General features: G+C 39.7%; 1 protein-coding gene and 1 long non-coding RNA gene across 2 annotated transcripts in view; one reads left to right on the top strand and one right to left on the bottom strand.

Moving 5' to 3' along the window:
- The window catches only part of LOC126060133 (uncharacterized), a 34682-nt gene extending 30969 nt beyond the window's left edge, over positions 1-3713 (top strand). Inside the window, exon 3 of the long non-coding RNA XR_007513547.1 lies at positions 3640-3713. This is a non-coding gene — a long non-coding RNA (uncharacterized LOC126060133). The remainder of the gene's footprint in view (positions 1-3639) is intronic.
- Positions 3436-27292, bottom strand: part of SPA17 (sperm autoantigenic protein 17) — a 28943-nt gene continuing 5086 nt past the window's right edge. The window contains exons 3-5 of the mRNA XM_049856207.1: positions 8134-8204; positions 6264-6350; positions 3436-3745 (exon numbers count right to left, since the gene is read on the bottom strand). Coding sequence (XP_049712164.1) covers positions 3611-3745; positions 6264-6350; positions 8134-8204 — 293 coding nt within the window. The 3' untranslated portion in view covers positions 3436-3610. The remainder of the gene's footprint in view (positions 3746-6263; positions 6351-8133; positions 8205-27292) is intronic.

Genomic DNA, 27292 nt, shown 5'->3' with positions numbered 1-27292 from the left:
TCCCATTCCCTTCTTGCCTGCATGGTTTCTGCTGAGTAGTCAGAACATATTCTTATTGATTCTGCCTTGAAGGAAACCTTTCTTTTCTCCCTGGCTGCTTTTAAAATTTTCTGTTTATCTTTGGTTTTGGTGAGTTTGATGATAATATGTCTTGGTGTTTTTCTTTTTGTATCAATCTTAAATGGGGTTCGATGAGCATCTTGGATAGCTATCCTTTCGTCTTTCATGATGTCAGGGAAGTTTTCTGTCAGGAGTTCTTCAACTATTTTCTCTGTGTTTTCTGTCCCCGCTCCCTGTTCTGGGACTCCAATCACCCGCAGGTTATCCTTCTTGATAGAGTCCCACATAATTCTTAGGGTTTCTTCATTTTTTTAAATTCTTTTATCTGATTTTTTTTCAGCTATGTTGGTGTTGATTCCCTGGTCCTCCAGATGTCCCAGTCTGCATTCTAATTGCTCGAGTCTGCTCCTCTGACTTCCTAGTGTGTTGTCTAATTCTGTTATTTTATTGTTAATCTTTTGGATTTCTACATGTTGTCTCTCTATGGATTCTTGCAACTTATTAATTTTTCCACTATGTTCTTGAATAATCTTTTTGAGTTCTTCAACAGTTTTATCAGTGTGTTCCTTGGCTTTTTCTGCAGATATCCTAATTTCATTTTTTGATATCATTAAGCATTCTGTAAATTAGTTTTTTATATTCTGTATCTGATAATTCCAAGATTGTATCTTCATTTGGGAAAGATTTTGATTCTTTTGTTTGGGGGGTTGGAGAAGCTGTTACGGTCTGCTTCTTTAAGTGGTTTGATATGGATTGTTGTCTCTGAGCCATCACAGGGAAACTAGTTTTTCCAGAAAATCCGCTAAAAAAATAACTGCAGTCAGATCCCTATCAGAGTTCTCCCTCTGGCTTAGGCTATTCAGATGTTAATGAAGCCGCCTGGGGAGGGTGGGGGAGGGAACAGAGAGATAGGAGAGTAGCACCTCAGAATATAGCCAGAGTTGCTTGTCTTGCTTGGAATGACTATTATATCTGAGATTCCCGCGGGGCGCGTCGCCTATGTGTGCTGGCTGTGTGGAGATTGCCCCCGGGGGGTCTGGCCCGCTGGAGTCACGGTCAGATCCTCCGCTTCCAGCCCCACGCCCAGCGTCAAGGCTCCCCTACTGGGACGGTGCACTCTCGACTCCAAAATCAGTCGCTGCCTCCTGGGGACTTCTCGTCTCTCCAGCCACGTAGCCGTGCCGCCCCCGAGAACCAGTTGGGCCTCCTCCCGGGGTTAGTTCAGATGGGTGGAGTAGCTCCCCGTGCTTGTGCCGTGACCGAGTGTTCCGGCTGGGATGCTGTTCTCCCCGCTCCAATAGCAGTCGCTGCCTCCCGGGGACTTCTCCTACCGGCTGCGTCCCACGCCGCCCGAGCGACCCATCTGGTCCCCTTCCCTGGGTTAGTTCAGGGGGGTGGAGCAACTCTCCATGTTTATGGCGTACCTGCGTCCAGTCCAAATCCCTGCGGGACGGTTCCCCGGCTCGGATGCTGCTCTTTCTGCTCCAAGATCAGTCACTGCCTCCCAGGGACTTCTCCTACCGGCTGCGTCCCACGCCGCCCGTGGAACCGGCTGGTCCCCCTCCTGGGGTTAGTTCAGGGGGGTGGAGCAGGTCTCTGTGCTTGTGCCGTACCTGACTAGTACGCTGGCTCCAGGCTCTGGAAACAATCGCTGCTTCCCCGTATTAGTTCGTTCTCCGTCTCTAAATCTGTGTTTGTTGTTCAGGGTTCGTAGATTGTTATGTATGTGATCGATTCACTTGTTTTTCCGTGTCTTTGTTGTAAGAGGGATCCGAGGTAGCGTCTGCCTAGTCTGCCATCTTGGCTCCGACCATGAAAAGGTTTTTACAGAAAGAAATAATCTTTGATGGTTATGAGGGAGGGGAGGAGTGGGGAGGGAAAAACACTAACTAGACAATAGATAAGTGGTGACTTTGGTGAAGGATAAGACAGTACACAATACTGGGGAAGTTAGCACAACTTGACCAAGGCAAGGTCATAGAAGCTTCATAGACATATCCAAATTCCCTGAGGGACCAAGTTACTGGGTTGTGGGCTGGGGATTATGGTCTCTAGGGACACCTAGCTCAATTGGCATAACACAATTTATAAAGAAAATGTTCTACATCCTACTTTGGTGAGTAACGTCTGGGGTCCTAAAAGCTTGTGAGTGGCCATCTAAGATATGTCTGCTGGTCCTACCCTGTCTGGAGGAAAGGAAAGTGAAGAAAATAAAAGACACAAGGTAAAGATTAGTCCAAAGGACTAATGGGCCATAACTACCGCAGCCTTCTAGATGGTGCCCGGCTACCAGTACCAACTGGTCTGACAGAGATCACAAAAGAGAGTCCCAGACAGAGGAGAAAAATGTGGAACAAAATCCAAACTCACAAAAAAATATCAGACTTACTGATCTGACAGCCACTGGAGAAACCCTGAGAATATGGCCCCTGGACAACCTTTTAACTCAGTACTGAAGTCACTCCTAAAGTTCACCCTTCAGCCAAAGGTTAGACAGGCCTATAAAAAAAACAATAACACACGTAGTTCAACTATGTATATGAGAATAAATGGGCACACTAGCCCAAAAACAGAGACAAGAAGTCAGGGAGGGACAGGAAAGTTGGATGAAGGGAAATGGGGAAGCTGTCAAGAAAAAGAGAGTGTTGACACATTGTGGGGTTGGCAACCAATGTCACAAAACAATATGTGTATTAATTTGTTTAATGAGAAACTAATTTGCTCCATAAACTTTCACCTAAAGCGCACACACACACACACACACACACACACACACACACAAAGAATTTTAGCACTCTACTCTGTCCTATGGGGTCACTATGAGTTGGAATTGACTCTACAGTAGTGGGTTTGGTTTATGATAGGTTTTGTTTTTTCAAATATGATGTATTAGTCTTGTTCTGTGTGGCTCTGGAGAGCAAGACAATAAAAAGACTCAAAGTTGCATGCGTATAAGAACGAATGAAAAAAAAAAATCCCAGCACATGAATGGTACCTAATATACTTCCAGTAAATGATTGAATGCATGCATGACAAATGAAACCCAATGGTTGAAACTTAAAGGAGGCAGATTTTTGACTCAGCTTATCTTTCTATAAATTTGAGCTATTAAAAAATTAAATGGAGTATCCTTGAAAGGCAATGTGATTCTCTACTGCTAGGAGTGAAACAGGAGCTAGAGGACCATATTTTTGGGATGCTATGGAAAAGATTTATTCATTAGATAATGGTTAGAACTCCATAACCTCTGTGGGCTATGAAAACTCAGGTATTCCAGTTCTATAACTTTAATTCCAAGGGTCTCCATACATAGGCTTGGGAGAAATATAAATAAGTCTCATAATCTCAGAGAAATCTGCAAGTAGCAATGTTTCAAGTGGCATGTTTATTAAACAAATGCTCAAGACAGATTTTCACAACAGCAACAAATGTTTTTTCACTACATCAAATCTCCCTTACTAAGGAAAAAAAAAAAAAAAAGACAATCTCACACAAGGTTGTTGGATCTGGATTCTTTTTTTTCATGTTTCCTGGGGTGAAACCAGTCTCCTCATGCTGTTTCCTCTTTTGCACTTTCAGCTAATTTCATCTTCTTCACCGCCTGTCTGGCTAAATGTCCCCGGAAGACTGCTTGGATTTTGACAGCAGCAAACTCCATTTTTTCCTTATCTTCCTTAGAAGGCTCCTTCATTGAAAGGAGAAAAAGTACAAGACTTGTTAAAAATCTCATATTATTGATGCCTTGAAAATAAATGCATAAATTTCATCAATTTAGGGATGTGCCAATCCAAGATCTGCTGCTTCCTGAGGGAATTTTATATATTGTCACATTATATATGTACCAAATGGTGAATGCCAAAATAGCAGGCATTTTGTTTTGTCACTTTTTAATATGTCTCTGCAATAAAAGATCACTGCCAGTTTTTTTTTTTTTTTCCAAAATAGCTCCTGCTTAACAGTTTCCTGAGCAATAACATTTTTGAGGGAAACAAGAATCCTTGAAGCATGGTAGAAATGTCAAGAAGAATAGTAAATGTGCTGTTTTAAAATAATCATAATTATATAAAATGGATTAGAATGTTAACTTCTTAATTTCTCAATGATTAGCTAATGGAAATCATACATCTCAAGTGGAATGCAGAAGAGAATCCCTTAGTCTAATAATGTCAGTTCTAACACGGTTGGTTGAACTTTGGTATATAGATTCTCTTTTTTTAAAAAATGTAGGTATAATTTACAAACAGTGAGATGCATAGATCTTAAGTATACAATTTAATAGATATATGGTTTTTAACATAGGTTTTTAAATTATGACACTGGCACATGTAAAAACCTAAATATCACTGGATATCCTATACCTCTCAGAAGTAACCATTATTATGGGTTAAGTATATACATATTCTGGGGTATATACATATTCTGGAGCATATATATATTCTGGAGTATATATATATTCTGGAGTATATATATATTCTGGAGTATATACATATTCTGGAGTATATATATATATATGTTATACATATATATATATCCTTCCAGAATTTTTCTATTTACAAGTATATTCATATGGATATATATATATATGCCTTTTAATTTAAAAAAATGAAGTCATTGTTAATCACAGTGTTCTGAAGCTACTTTTTCTTGTAATAATATATCTTGGTTCTCTTTTTTGATGTAATTATTCAGGTTATAACTCTGCCCTTTCTTTTTTATAACATCATTGTATTCCATTATATTTATGTACTTTGATTTATTTACTCAATCCCTATTGAATGGCTCTTTGGGTTGTTTCCTTCCTCCCCCACCAATTATTACAGTGAGGCAAATCTAGCTCTTAAACTTTTAAATGCAAAGAGAATGGCAAAAAATCCTCTGAGATGATACTCCAATACAGGCAAATGAACTATGCTCAAGTTGGAAATCAATGAGATCCCAACTCAAACTAAAGAAAAACAACAACAAAAAACCTGTATAAGGGCACCTACGAAATATATAAGGAAATAAGACTCCCTCCCTTCTTCCTGTACTTACATTGTATCTTATGCCAACGTTAGACTTACTGAGTTGTATTGAAATAATTCCAGTATAACTTGCAAAGGTTATAGGGAAAACCCATGACCCAGTGGGTGGGAACTGAAGTGTTCCTTGAGGTGGATGTCCATTTGTGTATTAATTATTGGTGTGCTAACTGGGACAAGCCATGAAAAGGAACTCAGAAGTTTGGCCTTCAACATAGAGAGAATGAGTTCTTTCTTACTAGGCCTAGACCTCTTGAATATGGACTATGAAGAATATAGACAGTGGTGTGCTGGTAAATGTCTAACAACTGACTCTTTAGATAGGAGCCATGGTGGTGCAGTGGTTAAGCGCTTGGGCGCTAACTGAAAGGTTGGTGGTTTGATCCCACCAGCTGCTACATGGGAGAAAGATGTGGCAATCTGTTTCCATAAAAGATTACAGCCTTGGAAACACTACAGGGCAGTTCTACTCTGTCTTAAAGGGTCACTATGAGTTGGAATCAACTTGATGGCAATGCGTTTGGTTTTTGGTTGGCTCTTCAGAGAAAAAAAAAAAAAGCCCTGATTTGTAGCATTTTCCATATTAATACTCCCACTCGTGCCTGACTTCAAGCTACTAAGGTGACATCACTGCACATGATTGCTTGAGAGCTGGCTCTAGCACACCACTAAATATAGGTACTTTAAGGGTAGACTCTCCTCAGGTCTCTACTGCTTAGATGTAGGCTGTCAGGCAGGAAGGTATTTTTGCATGGAAAGTGAGTAAACTACATTTTGTAAAGCCATTTTATTTGGTTTCCTTTTGTTATCTCTGAACCTTTGCCATTGTGTGGTGGTGACAGCATCAATTAGTGAAAATTTCAAAAAGTGGAAGGTGACTCCGAGGAAACAAGACTGGGACTGTGAGTTCTGTCTGCCCTTCCCCATGGGGAAATTTTCTCTCCGTTGACAATCTTGGAAAATAAAATCTGATTTTAGGGGAGGAGAGTTTTCCTTTACAGGAGGCATGGCTGAAAATGATCCACCAGTTAGTTCATCACTGCTGTTAATTATCTAGAAAGCAAAAATCATAATTTGAACAATAGTAAATAACAGACTGTACTTAAATTTAGAGTATAACTTTTAAATTGAACATTCTCATTCTTTGTTGGTATCCAAAATTACGTGGAAAATATTATTTACTAAAACTGTGACTGTTGTCTCTTCCTCATTCACAGATTCCTGAGACTTTTCATTTTCAGGTACATCTTTCTCAGGTGGTTCTTCCTCCTGGAGAGAGAGAAGAGGGCCAAATAGGCAATGTTTTCAAATTGGCAAAATCTTGGATCAAACTGCTCGAAGGTAATTAAATATTACTTTAAGTTATTGAGACGTAAGCTGGACTAAATACATACTGATTTTTTAACAAGGAAATTAGGTTGGAACAAGAATAAATAAATGAAAACTCTCAAGGAAATATGAGTAAACAAATATCAAAGACCAAGGAACTAGTAAAAACGTTTGATCTTTTGCTTTTGCAGTGTGTGTGCCTTGTCCCATAAAGGAACAGTTTCCTCTTCCTTTACACTGAAGATCACTAATCCATTGTTTTACAGTAAAAGTTGGTAAGATGCTATAATGAACAAAATATAAAAAAGTAGTGCAAACAGTTCCTGAAACAGGAACAAAATAAATGCCATTGTGCTCCATAACGTGAAATCAAGCTGATTTTTTAATATTTGTGGAATAAAAACTAAGTCAAAGAAGTAAGTATTGCTGCGGGGAATAATTTAAATGGAAAAAGAGATATCAGCTCTATTTTGATATGGTTATTGAAGTCTCCCTCCAAAATACAGGCAATGCTAAGTCACTACCTTTGAGAAGAACTTCTTTAACAGAAATCTAGGACATAAAATCTAATCAAATAAGGCCTTTAAAATTGAAGAGATGTGGGGGAAGGGGTGACCGTCACTGCTATGTGACACAAAGATTTAAAAATTTTCAACATTATTCCTTTGATATCAATAAAATAGGAATATAAATAAAACATGAACACAGAGAATATAGTTAAGTGGAAATAAACAGAACAATCTCATATCTTGCGGGCACAAATGGACAGAACTTCACTTTTGAACTCAGGAAATAAGTGGCAACTACTTCCTTAGGAACTTTCTGAAGTCTACTGGGAAACACCATTAAAACCTGAACTCTGTTAATTCCTCTTAATTCTAATAGCTTTGTGGCTAATAGTATTATCTCATTTGTCTACTAGTAGTGGTTCTTAAACTTTATAAACTAAACTTACTTTGAAGACCTTGTTAAAATGCAACCTTCTGACTTGCAGTTCTAGGCAGGGCCCAGGATTTTGCATTTCACCAAGATCCCAGGTGATGCCAATGATGCTGACCCCGCACAGCCATTCTCTACCGGGGTTCCTCATCTCAACTCCAGAACACAGAAGTGCTTGAGTGACTATTTTCTCAGTTCTCTCAAGGACAGTACATAACTAGCACCATTATAGATACAAAGGAGAGATACTGATTCCTCACATGTAATGAGTACCTGTGGCTTAGGGCTAAATTATTTTGAAGAACCCTGGTTGAGAGAGGCTGGCTCTGAGAACGCTGCTAAAGAGAAAGATTGGTTCAGTCTCTGAAGAGACTAGTTTTATGGAGAAAATTCTATACCGCTACCATCTTTAATTCTAGTCAGTCTTTTGTAACATGCCAGTGATAATGAATTAATTGGATTGATAGTATTTTACTTTATGAAACGTCATTCATTAATCAAAAAATATTTGAGTATCTGCTATGTGCTAAGCACTGATGCTCGGTAAATATTTGAATAAATGAGTGAATAATTATTCTATACCTTTCGAGCATCTTTTTCTTATTGTTCATCTTTAAACACATGATTTAGATACTTTACAAAAGAATTTCTCATTAGAAAAAAAATAGCACGATTAAAAAGTTTTAATAAGATATTTGTGATGCTTCTCACAATTCTCGTAATTCTAATAATTTCTGTTTTGGAGACAGAGGAGAAATGGCTGCATTCAACAGCTTCACCATACCTGGAATGCATGGTTGTTATAGAAGCGGTCGTCTACCTTAGCCCCCCATTCTGCTGGATCAAAGTTGGTCTCTAAATAATAAAAATATATGTCAGACTTATTTTCAGTTTATTAAAGTAAATGTAGACTAGTAACACAAACAAGTTTTTAAAATTTTTTTAAAAATCATAGGTTCTTCACTGTCAAAAGAAAATCGTGTTGACATTGTACAAAGTCCAGCACTGCAGACGTGACCAACAATCATCAGATACCTATGATAATGAACTAAACGTTGGATGAGCCCTTGGAAATATTTAGAAAAATGGTAAGAAACCATAATTTCTGACTTTACAGAATTTATACAAAGGTGGGAGAGAACAAATATCGATATTTAAATATAAGTACAGAAAACTTACGAACATGTGCCAGTAAACACAGGAAAAGGTATAAAAATGCTAAGTAGTCAGGAGGTTTGGAAAAGTGAAGGATGGGAGAGGCTTTCAAAAAATGAGGTATATAGCCAGTTGACATAGGCTTTATATTTAAACAGGTTTTTTTTTTCTTTAACTTTTCACTATGGAAAATTTAAAACTCAGAAAGTAAAAATTAATAGTATAATGAACCCCTTGTGCCCGTTACCCAGATTCAATAAATTATCGACTCATGATTTATCTTGTTTTATCTGTCACCGCACTCCCTTTGCCACCTTGTCCTATGATTATGTTCAAGCTGCCCCAGACATCATATTATTTTATCCACGAATATTTATTTCAGTATACATCTCTAAGATACACTCTCACTCTTTTTTTTTTTTAAATACTATTTTACTGTGTTTTCGGTAAAGGTTTACACAGTTTAGGTTCCCATTCAACAATTTCTACACAAGTTGTTCAGTGACATTAGTTACATTCCTCACAATGTGTCAACATTCTCATTATTTCTGTTCTGCTCGTTCTGTTTCCATTAATATAGTTTCCCTGCCCCCTTACATTCTCATCGTTGTTTAAAGTAATTGTTGACTGTTTGGTCTCATACAGGTAGTTTTTTAAATGAGCACCATACTTACAGGTGATATACATTATTTTTTGAGCCAGTCTGTTATTTAGCTACAAGGTGACCTCAGGGGTTAGTTTTGGTTCAGGATTTGAAGAGTATCTCAGGGCAATAGTCTTGGGGATTCCTCCAGTCTCAACCAGTCCGGTAAGTCTTTTTTTTTTTTTTTTTAAGGGATTTGCGGTTCTGTTCCACGTTTTTCTCTCATTTTGTCAGGGTCCATCTATTGTGGTTCTTATTAGAACGGTCAGTAGTGGTAACCAGACACCATCTAGTTCTTCTGGTCTCAGGGTAGATGAGGCCATGGTTCATGTACACTGTCCCATTGACCAGTTTCTTCTTTGAATCTTTGGTTTCCTTCTTTCTCTTTTGCTCTAGACAAGTAGTGACTGACAGTTGTATCTTAGATGGCTGCTCACAAGCTTTTAAGACCCCAGACACTACTCACCAAACTAGCATGCAGAACATAACTTTTTTTAAAAATAGATTTTATTTTTTAGAGAGGTTTTAGGTTTACAGAAAAATTGTGCAGAAAGTACAGAGCTCCCATATGCCCTTCTTCCCCCTGCACACAGTTTCCCTTATTATTAATATCTTACATTCCTGTGGTACATTTGTTACAAGTGATGAACCAATGTTAATACGTTATTACTATGTACCATCGTATGGGATTTGACAAATACATCATGTCATGTGTCTGCTATTACAGTATCATACAGAATAGTTTCACTGCCCTAAAAATCAGTTATTTTATTTTATAACTTGCATTCTGAAAAATTCCATCATACAGAAAAATTGCAAGAACAGTACAATGAACACACATACACCCTTTACCTATATTTTGTCACATTTACTTTCTCTCTCTGCATTTCTTACTGTTGTTCTTATTCTTTCTGAGCCACCTTATAGGAAGTTGCAGACATCATGACTCTTCACTTTCAAATACTTCAGCATGTTTCTCTTAAGAACAAGGATATTCTCTTATAATAACCACAGTACAATCAACAAATTCTGGAAGCTTCCCACTGATAAAATCCTATCATCTAATATACAGTCCATATCTAAATTCTGACTATTATTTCAGTAGCATCCATTACAGCAATATTTTTTCTAATCCAGAATCCAGTTCAGGATCATATATTTGATTTCTGATATTATGCCTCTTTAATCTTCTTTAATATAAAAGAGTGCCTTAGACTTTCTTAGTCTTACATGACCTTGATAGTTTTGAAGAGTACAGACCAGCTGTTTTCTAAAACAACTCTCCACTTGGGTTTGTTCAATTGTTTCCTGTGATTTGACTTACATTTTGCATTTTGTGCAATACCACACACGTAAAGTGATGTTATGTCCTTCTGAGTGCATCACCTCAGAAGGCAAACATGCTGTCAGTTTGTCCCATTATTGGTGATTTCAGCCTTGATCAGCTCATTAGGGTGCACCCAGATTTCCTCACTATAGAGTACCTTCTTTCCCTTTGAAGTGATTCAGACACCTGTGCATAAATACTCTTCCCCAACAAACTTGCACCCAGTGATTTTAGCATCCAGGGTGATTCTTGCCTGAAACAAATATTACTATGGTGATGGCAAAATGGTGATTTTCTTTTTTTTTTAATTGAACTTTAGATGAAGGTTTACAGAACAAACTAGTTTCTCATCAAACAGTTAGTACGCACATTGTTGTATGACATTGGTTAACAACCCCTCGACATGTCAACACTCTCCCTTCTCTACCCTGGGTTTGCTATTACCGGCTGTCTCCTGTTCCTTCCTACCTTCCAGTCCCCGCCCCAGGGCTGGTGTACCCCTTTAGTCTTGTTTTGTTCCATGGGCCTGTTCAATCTTTGGCTGAAGGGTGAACCTCAGGAGTGGCCTTATTACTGAGCTCAAAGGGGGTCCGGGGGCCATACTCTCAAGGTTTCTCCAGTCTCTGTCAGGCCAGCAAGTCTGGTCTTTCTTTTTGAGTTAGAATTTTGTTCTACATTTTTCTCTAGTTCTGCCCAGGACCCTCTATTGTGATCCCTGTCAGAGAAGTCAGTGGTGGTAGCCGGGCACCATCTCGTTGTACTGGACTCAGTCAGGTGGAGGCATGGTAGATATGGTCCATTAGTCCTTTGGACTAATCTTTGCCTTATGTCTTTAGCTTTCTTCATTCTTCCTTGCTCCCGAAAGGGTGAGATCAGTGGAGTATCCTAGATGGTCGCTCACAGGCTTTTAAGACCCCAGATGCTACTCACCAAAGTAGAATGTAGAACATTTTCTTTATAAACTCTGTTATTCCAATTGAGCTAGATGTTCCCTGAGAGCATGGTCCCCACGGTCCTCAGCCCAGCAATTCAGTCCCTCAGGGAGTTTGGATGTGTCTATGGAGCTACTGTGGCCTTGCCTTGTACAAGTTGTGCTGGCTTCCCCAGTATTGTGTACTGTCTTATCCTTCACCAAAGTTACAGCTTATCTTTTGTCTATTAAGTGTTTTCCATCCCCACCCCTTCCCTCCCTTGTAACCATCAAATATTGTTTCTTTTTGTATGTAAACATTTTCATTTTTTACAGTTGTGGTCTCATGCAATATTTGTCCTTTTGTGATTGACTTATTTCACTCAGCATAATGTTCTCCAGATGCATCCATTTTATGAGATGCTTCACAGATTCATTGTTGTTCTTTATTGTTGAGTTTATTGCTGTCATTTTGTAGTGCTTTTTTTTTTTTATGGTGCTAATGTTTTCTTTGTTCTTCTTACTCTCCTGCACTGAGTTTCTTTTGTTTGTGGATTTCTTTTGTTTTTGTAGATTTTGCTTTTATTGAGATTTTATATTTTTCTTCTTTATTTTGATGAGTAGGTTGGTTAACTTTCTTTGTGGTTACCTTGAAATTTACCCTTATCTTCCTAGGTTTGAACCAGTCTATTATTACTTGGTATTGCCTTGCCTTCCTCTCCATTAGAAAGTTCTATACCTATACCATTTATTCCCTCTTTTATTGTTCTGATGTTATTGTCATTTACAGATTAACCTCTTTGGTTCCCTGTTGCAATTGTTTTGGTTTTGGATAGTCCTTGAGAGTTCATTTCCTAGGTTGGTATCTGGCTGGTACAATCCTGCATCCTAGATTCAGGCTGTAGTCTGATGTTTTTTGTTCTCAGGCCAAAGGACTCTCTTTAATAATTCTTCTAAGTTTAGTTTGGTTCTTACATATTCCTTTAATTTCTGTTTATCTGGAAATGTCCTAATTTCACCATCATATTTGAATGAAAGTTTTGCGGGATATATTATTCTTGGTTCACAATTTTTTTCTTTCAGGGTTTTATGTATGTCATCCCATTGCTTTCTTGCCTGCATGGTTTCTGCCAAATAATCAGAGCTTAGTCTTACTGTTTCTCCTCTGTGACTTTTTGTTTTTCTTGAGCTGCTGGCAGGATTTTTTCTTTGTCTTTGGTTTTAGCAAGTGTGATTATGATATGCCTTGGTGCTTTTCTTTTGGGGGTCTATCCTATATGGGGTTTGTTGAGTTTCTTGGATGGTCAGCTTTTCATCATTCATGTTATTAGGGAAGTTTTCTGTCTGCAATTCCTCAATGATCCTCTCTGTGTTTTCCATTTTCTCTCCCTGTTCTGGAACTCCGATCACTCACAAATTTTTGCTTTTGATTCTATTCCACATAATTCTTAGAGTTTCTTCATTTTTCTTTGTTCTTTTTTCTGATTTTTCCTCAGAGTTGTATCCAAGTGTTTGTCTTCAATTTTGCTGATTCGGTCTTCCATCATTTCAAACCTGCCTTTCTGAAATCTTGTTATTTATCTTTTGGATTTCTAACGGTTGTTTTTGTATGATATCTAGTTGTGAATTTATTTTGGCATTTTGTTCCTGTATTACTTTCCTGAATTGTTCCATTTTTTTGTCTGTATTTTCCATGAATTTGTCTGCCTTTTCCAAAAATTTGTCTATTTTTTCCTGATTTTTGTCTGCTTTTTGCTCCAACTCTTGGATTGCTCTGCATATTAGAGATTTGAATTCCCTGTCAGGTAGTTCTAGTGCCTTTTCTTCTACTGGAAAGTCATCTGGTGTTTTATTTTGGATGGCTACTGGACCCATCCTGTCCTTTTTTTTTTTAAAAAAAAATGTTTTGACATTGTCTGCTGTCTTCGGGACATTCAGTAGTTATTTTCTTTGTCTCTTGTATGTAGATTTGTTTTGTCCTGCTTTTTTGTTTTATTTGGTTATGTCTGAGCAGGCTTAGCATTCTTTGTTGTTTGTTCATCTGTAGTCACGATACTTTTCACCTCCTTGTCCAACAGGCAGGGCCAGTCATTTAGCTATGGTGCAGCAGGGCTGGTCCAGGTGAAGGGGAGGGGCTGGGATGAGTTGTTTCTGGCATGTACTAGGGCTGACAGGGAGAGCCAGGAATCAGTGCTGGGCAGGTTCCAGTGGGCCATGCCTGTGCTGCTCAGGGGTGTGATGTTCAGTGCACAGTGCAGGTAGGGAGGAAAGAGGGGGGAGGTTGTGATGTGTGGAGCTAATAAGGGTATGGGAAAGAGGAGAGAGAAACAGGAGCCAAAAACAAACAAGAAAAAAAAAAAAAGACTGCTAAGGGAGCTTGCTGTTGGAGTGGAGAGATGAGAAATGCAAAAAGGAAAAAGAAAAAAACAAAGAAAAAGGAAAAAAGAAAGAAAAAAATAACTAGGTAAAAATTTGGAAGAAAAATAAAACATAGAAAAGTCCCCAGGAGTCCTGGAGTCCCACTGGTAGGGCTGCTAAGACCAAGGAAGTGGCTCCCAGGCTATGCAGTATAGCCTGGCCAGAGGGCATATAGATGTCACAGAGCACCAGGTATTGAGGAGACAGGAAAAGAAGTGTAGAGAAATGAGAACTGAGAAATGAAGACAGACAGAAAGGGGAGAAAAGGAAAAAAAAAAAAAAAAGAAAGAAGAAAAGGAAATCTCTCAAGGGGATCCCACGTATGTGGCTGCGCAGATTGGGGGAGTGGCTCCTAAACTGTGCAGTGCAGCCCAGCTAAAAGGGCTCCCAAGCTGCGAAAAGAAAAAGGAAACAAAAAAAAACAGAACAAGGCGAAACAAAAAACAAGAGGGAAAAAAGCCCCAAGGATCCCACCAGCGTGGTGTCATGGGCCGCGGAAGTGGTTCCCAGTTAAGCGTGGCTTCACAGCCTTTCAGGCAGAAGCAAAGATGGCACACAGAGCCAGGTGTTCCAGAGAAAGGAAGGGGAGGTGGTAGGAGGCACAGAAGAAACCAAAAGAGATAGAAAGAAGCAGTACTAGCTCAGGGGCCTGGCCAGAGACTACTGGCCAGGAGACTGGCTGGTGGGAAGCAGAGGAGGCTGGGAGAAAGAAGGGGCTAGGAAAGTGTATATCGCTTATTACTGGGTGGTCTGTCTTCTGCTGGAAACTTTGTGAAGCTGCTTTCCTGTACTCCCTGTAGCTGATCTCTGAAATGGGTGGGATGAATTCAAGCAGCAAGGACATCGCACTTTCCAGCCAGCAGAGCCACTACAGCCAGCCGGGAAGCTTGGAGGTAGAGCAGTGGGGAGAGAATGGGGGGTGGGAAAGCATGTATCGCTGGTTACCAGGTGTTCTGTCTCCTGCTGGGAGTTCTGCAAAGCTGCTTTCCCGTGCTCCCTGCTTGCCGATCTCAGACTGGAGTCCAAGATAGTGGATCCATGCTGTGTTAGCTGATGGGGCCCTCCGCATATATCTCTCCTCATTCTTTGTCCTCTGTCAGTTTCTTATTCCAATTTGGCTGAGTTCTCTATCTCTTCATTTGGCACTTAAAGTTTTAGGCATGACGTTTGTGTTGTACTTAGTTTTTCCGGTCTTTGCTGTGGAGGGATGCGGCATGATGCTTCTGTCTAGGGCGCCATATTGGCCGGAAGTAAAAAAATGGTGATTTTCTAATTCTTATTCCTTCCATGTTTTAAAGGTCTTTTTCTTTTTACTTTTTTTTTTTTTATTATAGTAAATATATACGTAGCAAAACATTTGCCATTTCAGCATCCTTCACATGTACAGTTCAGTGACATTAATTACATTCATCACCCTTATCTGGTCCCAAATTTTTCCATCACCTTAACAGAAAAGTCAGTGTACCCAAACCAATGTGTCTTTCTTTACCCCTCCTGCCCTCCCACCCTCTCGCCCTTGGTAACCACTAATACACTTTTGTTTCTTTACATTTGCCTATTCTAGGTATTTCATATAAGTTGGATCATACAGTATAACTTTATGAACATAATTTTATGAACTATTTTATGCCAATTGACCGAGATGTCCCATGAGACTATGGTCCTAATCCTTCAAATCCAGAAATCCAATCCCATGAAGTGTTTGGTTTTGTCTAAGAAGTATCTGTAACTGCGCTCCCCATGTGCTTTATTATATATATGAATATTGTGCATACGGTCACACAGATGTATATACATGTCGTTGTTAGGTGCCATCAAGTCGGTTCTGACTCATAGAGACTCTATGTATGATAGAATGAAACACTAGCCGGTGCTGCGCCATAATCACAAAGGCTGCTATGTTTGAGCCTATCGTTGAAGGCACTGTGCCAATCCATCTCCGCAAGGGTCTTCCTCTTTTTCGCTGACCCTCTGCTTCACCAAGCATGATGTCCTTCTCCTGGGACTTGCCCCTCCCGATAATATGTTCAAAGTGATGAGACGAAGTCTCACCATCCTCCCTTCTAAGGAGCATTCTGGCTGTACTTCTTCCAAGACAGATTAGTTCATTCTTCTGGCAGTCCACGTGTATTCGATATTCTTCGCTAACACCATAATTCGAAAGCACCAATTCTTCTTTGGTCTTCCTTACTCATCATCCAGCTTTTGCATGCGTATGAAGTGACTGAAAATACCATGGGTTGGATCAGGTGCACCTTAGTCCTCAAAGCAACATGTTTGCTTTTTAACACTTTAAAGCGGTCTTTTGCAGCAGATTTGCCCAATGTAATACATCACTTGATTTCCTGATTGCTGCTTCCATGAGTGTTGATTGTGGATCCAAGTAAAATGAAATCCTGGACAACTTCAATGTTTTCTCCACTTATCATGATGTTGTTTATTGGTCCACTTTTGGGGATTTTTGTTTTCTTTATGTTGAGGTGTAATCCATACCGAAGGCTGTAGTCTTTGATTTTCATCAGTAAGTGCTTCAAGTCCTTTTTTTTCAGCAAGCCAGGTTGTGTCATCTGCATATCGCAGGTTGTTAATGAATAAATATACATATGCATACACCTACATATACATTCATATATACATACCTACCGTATTCTTATGCAAATAACACAAGGCCTTCTACCTTTGCCAACTGTGCCCCCCCACCCGTGAGGTATTTTCATAAGCGCCACTATGCCAATTTTTTTTCTCATGTTGGCTGTGAAAAAAATTAGTATAGCATGCTTTCAAAAATACCTTATGGGGCGGGGGAGGTCATGGTTGGCAAACAAACATAGGAGGCAGTGGGTTATTAGTGTGAAAATACAGTATACACATATATACTACATACATATATGCCTACATATATATTTTTTGGATCTTTTTGCTGTTGTTTCAACATTATATATGCCATAGCAATTACCAATAGGTCCTTTTTTGTGTAATTTTCAGTGACATCATTTACCTTTGTCCAGCTGTGTACTCTTTACCCTCATTTGGTGTTACCTTTCCCATCACCAAAAATAACAAGTGTCTACTATCTAGAGAGTGAATTCCCTTCTCCTCCATCACTGGTAACCACTAATGAACATTAGTTCCCATATACTTACTTGTTCATGTTATTTCATAAAAGTGAGAACATACAATATTTCTTTTTTTCTGATTGATTTATCTCACTCGACATAATATCCTCCAGGTTCATCCATGTTTGAAGATTTTTGTGTACTCATTTTTCTTTATTGCTGAGTAGTATTCCATTCTATGTGTGTACCACATTTTACTTATCCATTCTTCTGTTGATGGGCAGTCAAGTTGTTTTCATCTTTTTTTATTGCAAATAGTGCTGTGATGAACTTAGGTGTATATATGCCTGTTCGTATCACTTCTATTAGATCTCCAGGGCATATACCTAGGAGTGGAATTGCTGGGTCATATGGCAGCTCTACTTCTAGTTTTTTGAGGAGCCACCAGACTATTTCCCACAATGGCTGTACCATTTTGCATTCCCACCAGCAATGGACAAGGATTACAATTTCTCCATGTCCCCTCCAACACTTGTTATTTTCTGTTTCTTTTTTTTAAATCTTGGTCATCCTACCAAACCAAACCCATTGCCGTTGAGTTGATTCCGACTCATAGTGACCCGACAGGACAGAGTAGAACTGCTCCATAGGGTTTCCAAGGACTGGCTGGTGGGTTCAAACTGCCGACCCTTTGGTTAACAGCGTTAGCTCTTAACCACTGTGCCACCAGGTCATCCTAGTGGGAATATAATGGTATCTCGTTGTGGTTCTGATTTGCATTTCTCTCATTTTGTTGAGCATCTTTTCTTGGGTCTGTTGGCCATCTGAATATTCTCTTTGGTGAAGTGTCTGTTCATGTCCTTTGTCCAGTTTTTGATTGGGTTATTTGTCTTTTTGTTGTAAGCTGTGGAAATTTTCTATACACAATGAAACCTGTGAGAGCTGGAACTCGATGGGACTGCCTTGTTTTTCCAGGTCTCACAGATCTTCCGCCTTTGACAGGGTGCGGTCTTACCGCTTTTCTATCACTTTCTATTAGTAGAATATCTTTGTGTTTTCCTTCTTTGACAGGTTTCTGCCTTACGTGGGTTCCAGCTTTCACAGGTTTTACTGTATTTTAGACATTAGACCCTTATCAGTTTTATTGTTTCCAAAGATTTTTTCCTAGTCTGTAGGTTGTCTCTTTACTACTTCGATAAAATCTTTCAATGAATAAAAGTATTTAACTTTTATAAGGTTCCATCTAAGATATACTCTTAAAATTTAACACCATTTCACACCTAAAAATACTAATAATTCCTTAATACTACTAATTTTCCAATCATCCAAATTGCTACCATTGTTTAACACATTTATTATTATTAGTTTTACAGTTGGTTTGTTGAAACCAGGACCCAAACAATGAACATATATGGCCTTTTGCTGTATCTTTTAGCTCTTTTAATTGAAAGCCTCCCCCATCTCCATTTTTTTCCTCGCAATTTATTTGTTGAAGAAATTGGGTCATTTGTTCTTTGGAGTTTTCCACAGTTTAGATTCTTCTGATTCCATCTCCACGGTGGTTTTAAACAATGTTTCTTCCTTTAAATTTCCTGTAGTCTGGTAGTTAGTTCTATAGGTTTGTTGTGATTCAGGTTTAATTTGGGCAAGAATACTTCATACCCATTGCTGTTCAGTTGATTCCGACTCACAGCGACCCTATAGGACAGAGGAGAACTGCCCAATAGGGTTTCCAAGGCTGTAAATCTTTATGGGAGCACACTGCTGCATCTCTCTACTGCTGAGTGGCTGGTGGGTTCCAGCTGCCAACCTTTCTGTTAGCAGATGAGCCATTAACCACTGCACCACCAGGGCTCCTTGCAAGTCCAGTAAGGCAATAAAAAAGGGGAGAGGGTATAAAATTGGAAAGGAATAAATAAAACTTTGTTTTTGCACATGATATGATTTTCTGCACAGAAAGTTCTAAGACGTTCAAAAAGTTCTAAATTATGAGTAAATGCTAGATTTCTTTCCTTTCTTTAGGGACAAAAACCAAAAACCAAACCTACTGCTGCTGAGTTGATTCCACCTCACAGTGACCCTATAGGACAGAATAGAACTGCCCATAGTGTTTCCAAGGCTGATATCTTCAAGGAGGCAGACTGCCACATCTTTCTCCTGCCGAGCAGTTCCAACCGCCGACCTTTCACTTAGCAGCTGTGGGCTTAAAACCACTGCACCAGGACTGCTGTGTAATTTCATCAGAAATTACAGTGGTCTGTCTGGTTGCCTCTCTTTTTACGATCTTTATGGGTCCAGTGACAACCATTGCTGAGATCACTGCTTAGATCATTACAGGTTGCATAACGGTGGTGTTCTAACTTGATCCTTACTTCTTTGTTTTCCGGAGTACTCAATAAAGAAAAAACTTTCCCTCATCAACTATTTGGTTGACCTGAGGTACAGTTCTTACAGAAAAGGTAGGTTAAAGGTTTGATTCTTCTCCTTTTTCATCAGTTTTCAGAATAATTAGTTGGTTCCCCAGAATCCTCTGACCAAGAACAGTTTGAAAAAATGTATCATACCAGGTTAAATATTCACGAATATTTAACAAATTGAATGAATTTCAATCCATTGCATTTGTAACTCTTACCGATGTGATAACTGTCTAAAATTTGGCCAGTGGGAGCTTATTCAGGTGCTCAGATGCTCCCTGAGTTCTCTGTAAACAAATCTAGTAATCTTTAATTGCCTGTTTTTTGATATGGCAAGATGTTCGGACTCATTTTATATATTTCCTGCCCGTTTCATGGAACTGGCTAGTTCTCCAAGAAGCCCTGGCTCCTGGGAAATGGTATTTAGAGACCACAGTCTAGCGGCTAGGTGCTTACTGCTACTGTGTTGGTCATTGTTTCAAGGCCTTTTTTTTTTTTAAAAACAGAGCTAGGAAATACTTATTTTTTAAGGTGAAAACATATCATGTCACATCAATTTCTTTTTCAGTTCATACTTAGGATTACAGGATTTTATTAACTTCTTTGATTTTTATATTTGTATGTAAATTTTCTTACACTAAAAATCTTATTCCTAATGCCATTAGCATAGTCATTTACTTGCTTTGTCCTACCAATTATAAAAATAATTTCAAAATAACCATACTGTAATATTATTAAGAGGTCTGGGTAGCACAGACGCTTTGTGCTTGACTACTAATCTAAAGGTTGGTGGTTGAAATCCACCTAGTGGCACCTCAGAAGAAAGGTCTGCTGATCTGTTTCCATAAAGATTATAGACAAGTAAAACCCTATGGAGCAGTTCTACTCTGTAACACACGGGGTCACCATGAGTCAGAATTGACTCGACAGTAATAGGTTTTTTAAAAATTATTTTTAACAATTGTTACTAAAAACAGTTGAGGATTTTTTTTTCCCTAGTTCATTTTAAGATATATCCACCAGGGATGTGTAGTCAAATTACCATTATAAAATCACTTGAGATAATTCCCTGCTGTGTGGTTGTTATAAACCTAACTCTTCTTTTTTTAATTTTTATTGTGCTTTCAGTGAAAGTTTACAAATCAAGACAGTCTCTCACAAAAATTTATACATGCCTTGCTATATACTCCTAATTGCTCTCACCCCAATGAGACAGCACAATCCTTCCCTCCACTTTCTCTTTTGTTGTTCGTTAGGCCAGCTTCTGACCCCCTTCACCCTCCCATCTCCCCTCCAGACAGGAGATGCCAACATAGCCTCATGTGTCTACTTGATCCAAGAAGCTCACTCTTTACCAGTATCATTTTCTATCCCATTGTCCAGTCCAAACCCTGTCTGAAGAGTTGGCTTTGGGAATGGTTCCTGTCTTGGGCTAAAAGAAGGTCTGGGGACCATGACGACCAAGGTCCTTCTAGTCTCAGTCAGACCGTTAAGACTGGTCTTTTATGAGAATTTGGGGTCTGCATCCCACTGCTCTCCTGCTCCCTCGGGGGTTCTTTGTTGTGTTCCCCGTCAGGGCAGTCATCGGTTGTAGCTAGGCACCATCTAGTTCTTCTGGTCTCAGGCTGATGCAGTCTCTGGTTTATGTCGCCCTTTCTGTCTCTTGGTCTCATAATTACCCTGTGTCTTTGGTGTTCTTCATTCTCCTTTGCTCCAGGGGGGTTGAGACCAATTGAAGCATCTTAGATGGCCACTTGCTAGCGTTGAAGACCCCAGATGCCACTCTCCAAAGTGGGATGCGGAATGTTTTCTTAATAGATTTTATTATGCCAGCTGACTTAGATGTCCCCTGAAACCATGGTCCCCAAACCACTGCCCCTGCTACGCTGGTCTTCAAAGTGTTCCATTTATTCAGGGGACTTCTTTGCTTTTGGTTATAAACTTAACTATTCTAGGTTTGCTTGTTTTTAGCTGCCGTTGGGTTGGTTCCAACTCATCATGACGCCCCATACAATAAAACAAAACACTGCCTGGTCCTCTGCCATTTTCACAATCGTTGTTATGCTTGAGCCCATTGTTGCAGCCACTGTGACAATCCATTTCGCTGGCCCTCTACTATACCAAGCATGATGTTCTTCTTCAGGGACTGATCCCCACCTGATAACATGTCGAAAGTATGTGACACATAGTCTCACCAGCCTTGCTTCTAAGGAACATTCTGGTTGTATTTCTTCCAAGACAGATTTGTTTGTTCTTTTGGCAGTCCATGGTATATTCAATATTCTTCTTCAGCACCACAATTCAAAGGCATCAATTCTTCTTCAGTCTTCCTTATTCATCATCCAGCTTTTGTATGCATATGATGCGATTGAAAACACCATGGCTTGGGTCAGGCACACCTGTCTTCAAGGTGGCATCTTTGCTTTTCAACACTTTAAAGAAGTTTTTTGGAGTGGATTTGCCCAATGCAATCCGTCTTTTGATTTCTTGATTGCTGCTTCTATGGGTGTTGATTGTGGATCCAAGTAAAATGAAATCCTTGACAACTTCAGTCTTTTCTCCATTTATCATGATGTTGCTTATTGGTCCAGTTGTGAGAATTTTTGTTTTCTTTATGTTGAGGTGTAATCCATACTGAAGGCTGTGGTCTTTGATATTCATTAGTAAGTGCTTCAAGTCCTCTTCACTTTCAGCAAGCAAGGTTGTGTCATCAGCATATCCCAGGTTGTTAATGAGTTTTCCTCCAATCCTGACACCCCGTTTTTCATACAGTCCAGCTCCTCTGACTATTTGCTCAGCATACAGACTGAATAGATATGGTGAAAGGATACAACCCTGACACACACTTTTCCTGACTTTAAATTACAAAGGATCCCCTTGCTTGGTTCGAACAACTGCCTCTTGATCTATGTACAGGTTCCTCATAAGCACAATTAAGTGTTCTGGAATTCTCATTCTTCCCAATGTTATCCACAATTTATTATGATCCACGTAGTTGAATGCCTTAGCATAGTCAATAAAACACAGGTAAACATTTTTCTGGTAATATCTACTTTCAGCCAGGATCCATCTGACATCAGCAATGATATCCCTGGTTCCACATCCTCTTCTGAATCCAGCTTTAATTTCTGGCAGTTCCTTCTTGACATACTGCTGCAGCTGCTTTTGAATGATCTTCAGCAAAATTTTACTTGTGGGTGATATTAATGATATTGTTTGATAATTTTCACATTCAGTTGTATCATCTTTCTTGAGAAGAGGCATAAATATAGATCTCTTCCAGTCGGTTGGCCAGGTAGGTGTCTTCCAAATTTCTTGGCATAGACGAGTAAGCATTTCCAGTGCTGCATCCATTTGCTGAAAAATTTTCAGTTTCTTCATCTTTGGCTTTAGTGGTTGGTGTGTAAATTTGAATAATAGTTGTATTAACTCGTCTTCCTTTTAGGCCTATGGATATTATTCTATCACTGACAGTGTTATAATTCAGGATAGATCTTGAAATGTTCTTTTGACCATGAACGCACCGCCATTCCCCTTCAATTTGTCATTCCCGGCATAGTAAACCATATCATTGTCCAATTCAAAATGATCAATACCAGTCCATTTCAGGTCACTAATGCCTAGGATATCGATGTTTATGTGTTCCATTTCATTTTTGGTGACTTTCAATTTTCCTAGATTCATACTTTCTACATTTTAGGTTCTAATTATTAACGGATGCTCGCAGCTATTTCTTCTCATTTTAAGTCGTGCCAGATCAGTAAATGAAGGTCTGGAAAGCTTGACTCCATCCCTGTCATTAAGGTCGGCTCCGCTTTGAGGAGGCAGCTCTTCCCCAGTGATCTTTTGCTGCCTTCCAACCTGAGGGATTCATCTTCTGGCACTATATCAGACAATGTTCCGCTGCTATTCTTAAGGTTTTCACTGGCTAATTCCTTTCAGAAGTAGACCACTGGGTCCTTGGCCTGGTCTGTCTCAGTCTGGAAGCTCAGCTGAAACCTGTCCGCCACGGGTGACCTTGCTGGTATTTGAATATGGTGGCATAGCTTCTAGCATCACAGCAACATGCAAGCCCCCACAGTATGCCAAACTGACAGACACGGGTTTTGCTTATGGTTGTTAAAAATTGCTTAACATTTTTTGGATTTAATTTTATATGTTAAACATTTATATAATTCTAAATTCAATATGGACAGGACAGTGTTTTGCTCTGTTGTACACAGGTTTGCTGTGAGTCAGAACCGAGTGACGGCACTTAACAACAACAACAAATTCAATATATATCCAGAGCTTACCTTCTATCCAGTACCCTCTACCCTGGTTCCCTCTCCCCCTAGACGTAACTGTTACTTTTTTAAAGATTTATCCTTCCATTTAAAAAATATAAACAAATGGTTCATATCAGTCTCTCCCTTGTTAGACAAATGGTAGCATACTAAACATAATTTTTCTACCTTGCTTTTTTTTCCCTTAATATGTATGCTGAAGATCACTCCATATATTTCTGTCTTAGGCTCGGTTCTTTACAGCAGCAAAATCAATGTATACGTATACACATACACACACACACACACGTGTGTGTGAGAGAGATTTATATCAAGGAAATGGCTCATGCGGTTGTAGGGACTGGAAAGTCCCAGGTTCATTGGTCAGGCTGGGGGCTTCTCCTGACTCACGTACCAGGAAATATATTAATTTGCTTAATCAGTGAAACCACATCTGGCACAGGAGCTGCAATTGGAGTCACCACCTGGTTAGGTTTTTGATAATCCACTGTCATTCTCCAAGATCCATCTGTTTTTTGCACAGGCCAAATAGAATGTGGTGGGAATCACCATCCCTGCATCCTTTAAGTCCTTGATGGTGGCAGTAATCTCTGCAATCCCCCCAGGGTTGCAGTATTGCTTTTAGTTTAGTATTTTCTTTGGTAGGGGCAGTTCTAATGGCTTCCACTTGATTTTTCCTACCATAATAGCCCTTACTCCACTTGTCAGAGACCTAGTGTGGGGGTTCTTCCAATTGCCGAATATACCCATTCCAATTATGCATTCTGGAACTGGGGAAATCACTACAGGATGAGTTCAGGGACTGTCTTAGTTATCTAGTGCTGTTATAACAGAAATACCACAAGTGGATGGCTTTAACAAACAGAGGTTTATGCTGTCACAATTTAGGAGACTAGAAGTCCAAATTCAGGGTGCCAGCTCCAGGGGAAGGCTTTCTCTGTCTGTCAGCTCTGAGGGAAGATCTTTGTCATCAATCTTCCTCTGGTCTGGGAGCTTCTGACTGCAGGGACCTTGGGTCCAAAGGATGCATGTGCTCTTGGTTCTTCTTGCTTGGTGGTAATGAAGTCCGTCTCCGCTCGGTTCTCTCTCCTTTTACCTCTTGTAAGATATAAGGTGATACAGCCTACACCCCAGGGAAATTGCCCTCACACTGGATCAGGGTTGTGACCTGAGTAAAGGGTTTTACTTTCCACCCTAAGCCTCTTTAACATAACCTAATCTTGACTCATTAACCATAGACAGAGATTAGGATTTATAGCACATAGGAAAATTACACCAGATCAGAAAATGGTGGACGAGCACACAATATTGGTAATCATGGCTTAGCCAAGTAGACACACATTTTTGGGAGACACAATTCAATCCATAACGGGGACCCACCAGACCCACCGTGAGCCGAACCTGAGCTAAGACTCCATTAATAACCTGACCTCCATATGCCCCCAACTCTGACTGGTGAACCACAGTGAAGTTTTGGGTCTCCTGGAATTAGCGTCAGTTCAGATTATCCAGTGATCCCCAAAAAGTCTGATTATTTCCTTTCCCCAATTAACAGTCACTGCTGGTGGCACAGTGATTAAGAGCTCAGGCTGTTAACCAAAAGGTTGGCAGTTCGAATCCACTGGCTGCTCCTTGGAAACCCTATGGGGCAGTTTGGAGAAAGATTAACAGTATAAATTTTTGGCAGTGTAGTAGGGTCCTTCCTCAAGGGGACTCAGCCTCCCCTTCATTCAGGGGGTTGTGGGTCTGTAAACTGGCTCAAGTCTGGGAATTGATTGAGGGGTGGTGACTATTATGACAATTCAAGTTAGACCGCTGTTCACTTGACCTAGAATTTTTCCGCTTATACAGATGAAGTAAATATTTAGTAGATATTCAATCTATTTCCTTCTTCTGCAGTATACCAAGGCAGGTCTTGTACTTCAACTTGATTTAATGCAGGCCACCTGTTATCCATGCTTCACTGAACCAACCAAATAAACAATTAGATCCTTTCTGAACCTCTGAATGAAGAATCTGTGCTTAGTGGGCGCATATCAATAAACTCAGATTGATCCAACTTTATGTTTCTTGCACCATTATCCCATACCCTAATAGCCATTCTTACACATATTCCCCAGGTTTCTGTTTGTACATATTAGAGAACTCAGGAAATTCTTTTGGAGTGTAGCATATCTCCTCCTGTGTCAACTTGGCTAGGCTATGATTCTTAGTGGTTTGGCAGACATTGGACTGATTGCTAAGCAAATTAACCATCACATTAACCTATTGTGATATAAACTGCCAATATTTTTTTTTCTCACTTTGTCATTTTATTTTCCTTATGGTGATTTTTGTCATGTAAAAGTTTACTTTTATGTTATCAGTTTTATCAATCTTTTTCCTAATTGCTTCTGGAACTTTGAATCTTAGCTAGCAAAGATTCTTCTTAAGTTATAGAGAAATTTACCTACATTTTCTCCTAGTATTTGCATGGTTTCATTTTTTAATATTTAAATCTGAGATCAACTTGGAATTTATCCTGTTGTATAGGGTAGCTATGAGTCGGAATTGACTCCGTGGCAATGGGTTTGGTTTTTTGTTTCGTTATATGGTTTCTTTGTTATCTAGTGCTGCTATAACAAAATGCCACAAGTGGATGGCTTTAACAAAGAGAGATTTATTCTCTCAGTCTGTTGTTGTTATGTGCCGTCAAGTCAGTTCTGACTCATAGCAACCCTATAGGACAGAATAGAACTAGATAGAGTAGGGTTTCCAAAGAGTAGCTGGTGGATTTGAACTGCCAGCTTTTTGGTTAGCAGCTGAGCTCTTAATCATTGTGCCACCAGGGCTCTTTCTCACAGTCTTGAAGGCTAGAAGTCTGAATTCAGGGCACCAACTCCCAGAGAATGCTTTCTCTCTGGCAGCTCTGGGGGAAGGTCCTTGTCTTCAATCTTCCCCTGGTCTAGAAGCTTCTCATCTCAGGGACCCTGGGTCCAAAGGATATGCTCATTCCTGGCTCTTCTTTTTTGGTGATAGGAGGTACCTCTCCTCTCTGCTCAATTCTCTCTTGTATATCTCAACAGAAATAGACTCAAGATACAACTAATTCTGTAGACTGAATTCTGCCTCATTAACATCATAGAGGTTAGGGTTTACAACACGTAGGAAAATTATGTCAGATCACATAATGGAAGACAACCACACAATACTGGGAATCATGGCATAGCCAAGTTGACACACATTTTTTGGGGACACAATTCAATCCACAATTTTCTACCCTTTGGCCTCCTAAAATTCATGTCCTTGTCACATGTAAAACAAATTCACTCCATCATATTATCCTAGAAGTCTTATGTCAACTCCAAGTGCAAATTCCATCCTGGGGCAAAATTCCTGTTCATCTGTGATATTTAGAATACAAGTTATCTGCTTGCAAAGTAAAAATGGTGGAACAGGCACAGACCTTTTAGGCAATGGTCCTGCCCTCCAGACTCTGTGTGTTGGTCACACTCTCCAGATTCTGGGTGGAAGCCCTTTAGCCTTGGGCTTCAGCTCTGCCTTCCAGGCCCACTGGGGTGGCAACTCTGCTCCCTCACGTTTGGGCAGCCCCATTCTTCTAGTCCATCTGAGTGGTGACTCCACCCCCTTGTCCTGCAGACCCCATTCTTCTGCCCCTTGGGCATGGCAGCTCTGCCTTCTTGGCTTTGGGCAGCAGACCTGGCCCATGCCTGTGGCACTCATGAAAGTAGCCC

The sequence above is a fragment of the Elephas maximus genome, chromosome 17 (assembly GCF_024166365.1).
Source record: "Elephas maximus indicus isolate mEleMax1 chromosome 17, mEleMax1 primary haplotype, whole genome shotgun sequence".
In the NCBI taxonomy this organism is placed as follows: Eukaryota; Metazoa; Chordata; class Mammalia; order Proboscidea; family Elephantidae; genus Elephas; species Elephas maximus.
This window is presented reverse-complemented; position numbering and strand designations above follow the sequence as displayed.